Source organism: Corylus avellana, chromosome 1, assembly GCF_965113065.1.
Source record: "Corylus avellana chromosome 1, dhCorAvel1.hap1.2, whole genome shotgun sequence".
In the NCBI taxonomy this organism is placed as follows: domain Eukaryota; kingdom Viridiplantae; phylum Streptophyta; class Magnoliopsida; order Fagales; family Betulaceae; genus Corylus; species Corylus avellana.
In genome coordinates this window covers 25,029,205-25,031,387 of record NC_142490.1, presented here as the reverse complement: position 1 = coordinate 25,031,387, position 2,183 = coordinate 25,029,205, and the positions used below count along the sequence as shown (strand labels likewise).

Here is a 2,183-nt window from a genome sequence, read left to right as displayed (position 1 = left end):
ACCCCTACACATGATTGCTCATCAAAGTGTTCACATACGGTTGGAACCAGATTCTCTTCCATTCAAATGTATTTAAAAAAATTCAATCGTTAAAAAAAAGATAATATTGTCATTTCACATTTTATAATAATTTTGCTATTCTTTTCTAAAAGAATTAGCTCTTTACCATTTCATTTGAATTGGAGATGATCCAAATTCATTCAGTGAAGCTCAACATGTCGGAATGAATATGTGAACATAATAATCATTAGTATCTTGACTCTAGGGTTGATAATTTTTGATACCACCAGTGAATGCAACACAAACTTAATACAAAATTAAAATGTTAGAGTTAAGTAGTTTTACTCATTTTATTAATTGTGTCGAGTAAAGATTAGCCTATATAATTTTATAACATACATTAACACAATTAGAACCAGACAAGTGAACACAACCCCTATCTTATGGTCCATTTGGGATTGCGGTTTCAATAAGCACGATTTTAAAAATTGCGTTTTTAAAATTGGTATTTTTTAAAATCGGAAAGGTGTTTGATAAAACATGTTAAAAAATACTTTTTATCAAATATTTGTTATGCGAAATCGTGATTTTGGTTTAAATTCGCGCGTTTTCAAATAAGCACCCCTAGCTTGCTTATAGAAATTACAGATATTTTTTCTTCGTATTTCAGATTAAGTGCTTTTTAAATAGCAAAGCCAAACTCCTTACATTTTGCGATATCTTTTAAAAACACCAAATGAAAGACCCATAGAGGCTCCTCCCTCAACGTTCTTAAACCTTTCTCGAATAGCTGGGGCTCCTTCAGTTGATTAGTAGCAAGAAGGAGCTTTCTCTGTGTTTGATAATGGCCGTTCTGCTTCTTCTCTGTTCCATTGCTTCTCTTGGGTTCTATTTGTTGTAGCCAGAAGGAGCTATAAATAACAAGTAGTGTGATTTTCCGTTTTGTTGTTTCCAGAGAGCAGGAGAACGAATTTTGACGGGTTTTGAAATTTGAAAAATATGAAAATCAGACCGTTAGATGGAAGAGAACTGTCAGGATTTTTAGTAATTCGAGAAACTGAAATTTCTTGAAAATTTGCAAGAATTAATTCATTCCACAATAAAAACCCCAAACCCCATGACTTGATTTTCCTGAAAATCCCAGCCTTCTCGAGAAAATCTGGCAATGGACACTCCTCTTAACCTCGCAGACCAGTTCTGCAACTGGCTGGAGCTACCCCGAGACGTGACGACGTCAATTCTTCTGAGACTAGACGCCATCGAGATCCTGACTAGCGCACAGATGGTGTGCTTTCTGTGGCGCAAACTCTTCAAGGACCCATCTATGCTGCGCAACCCCCACTCCCACTGGGCGATCTCTGACCTCGAGAAGATGTGCCGCCAAGCCGTCGATCGCAGCTGCGGCCAGTTGGTGGATATCTACATCGAGTACTTTGGCGTAGACGAGCTCCTCAGGCACATCGCTGACAGGTATTTTCTTTATTGTTCAGATTTGATTTGAATCCTGGGCGTGAAATGAAGGTTTTGATTGCTTCATACCAGACAACTCAGTTGAGAGTTGTCTGCTGTGCACCTGTACAAATTGTAAACTAAATTTTTTCAATTATTTAGTTTGTTCTGTTTTCTTGTACAGTTGGAGAGTTGGAGTTAGTTTGAAGATAGTTGTCAGTTGGTTAGTAGTTTGTTATTCTTATAGTCGAGTATATGAACAATTGTATTTCATCATTTAGAAATCAAGTTGAATATACAGAAAGTTCTTTCAATCTCTCTGTTTTTCAATCTGCAGTTCATCTTGTTCATGTGCTCATTTTTCCTTCCTTCTTCTTTGCATTCACCTGTTATAGATTGCAAAGCTTGAAATGGTATCAGATACATAATCACAACTGTGATTCTTCTATGTTTCTTGTTTGTCTTCAATGGAAGACAATATTCCATCCTCTTCTGCTCATCCAAATGATTTTCAAGCTTCAGAAAATCATCCAAACACTTCTCAAAATCATTTGCCAAATCCTTTGTTTCGGTGTAAAATGATTTATGAAAATGTTTTTTCGTATTTTCGAGTATTTTGTGCGACTGAAAATAATAGTCAACAAAAATATTTTTGGTTTAACCAAAAAAGCCTATTTAATTTTCGAAAATAGTTTCCATTTTTGAAAACTATAAACTATTTTCTGATTTTGAGC

At 35.4% G+C, this 2,183-nt stretch overlaps 1 protein-coding gene across 1 annotated transcript; it reads left to right on the top strand.

The window, feature by feature from the left end:
* The first annotated feature begins 1,165 nt into the window (after positions 1-1,165).
* Positions 1,166-1,858, top strand: LOC148588167 (F-box protein SKIP19-like). Its single transcript, XM_088514462.1, has 3 exons — positions 1,166-1,470; positions 1,634-1,700; positions 1,787-1,858. Exons 1-3 carry the CDS (start codon positions 1,166-1,168, stop codon positions 1,856-1,858), a joined length of 444 nt encoding a protein of 147 aa, XP_088370588.1.
* Positions 1,859-2,183: the final 325 nt, after the last annotated feature.

Bases quoted from the DNA above. Each gene is read 5' to 3' on its own strand.
- LOC148588167 (XM_088514462.1), top strand. From the start codon at position 1,166: ATGGACACTCCTCTTAACCTCGCAGACCAGTTCTGCAACTGGCTGGAG. The intron at 1,471-1,633 runs GTATTTTCTTTA...TTTCTTGTACAG, and splicing joins CTCAGGCACATCGCTGACAG to TTGGAGAGTTGGAGTTAGTT. The intron at 1,701-1,786 runs GTATATGAACAA...TTCAATCTGCAG, and splicing joins TTTGTTATTCTTATAGTCGA to TTCATCTTGTTCATGTGCTC.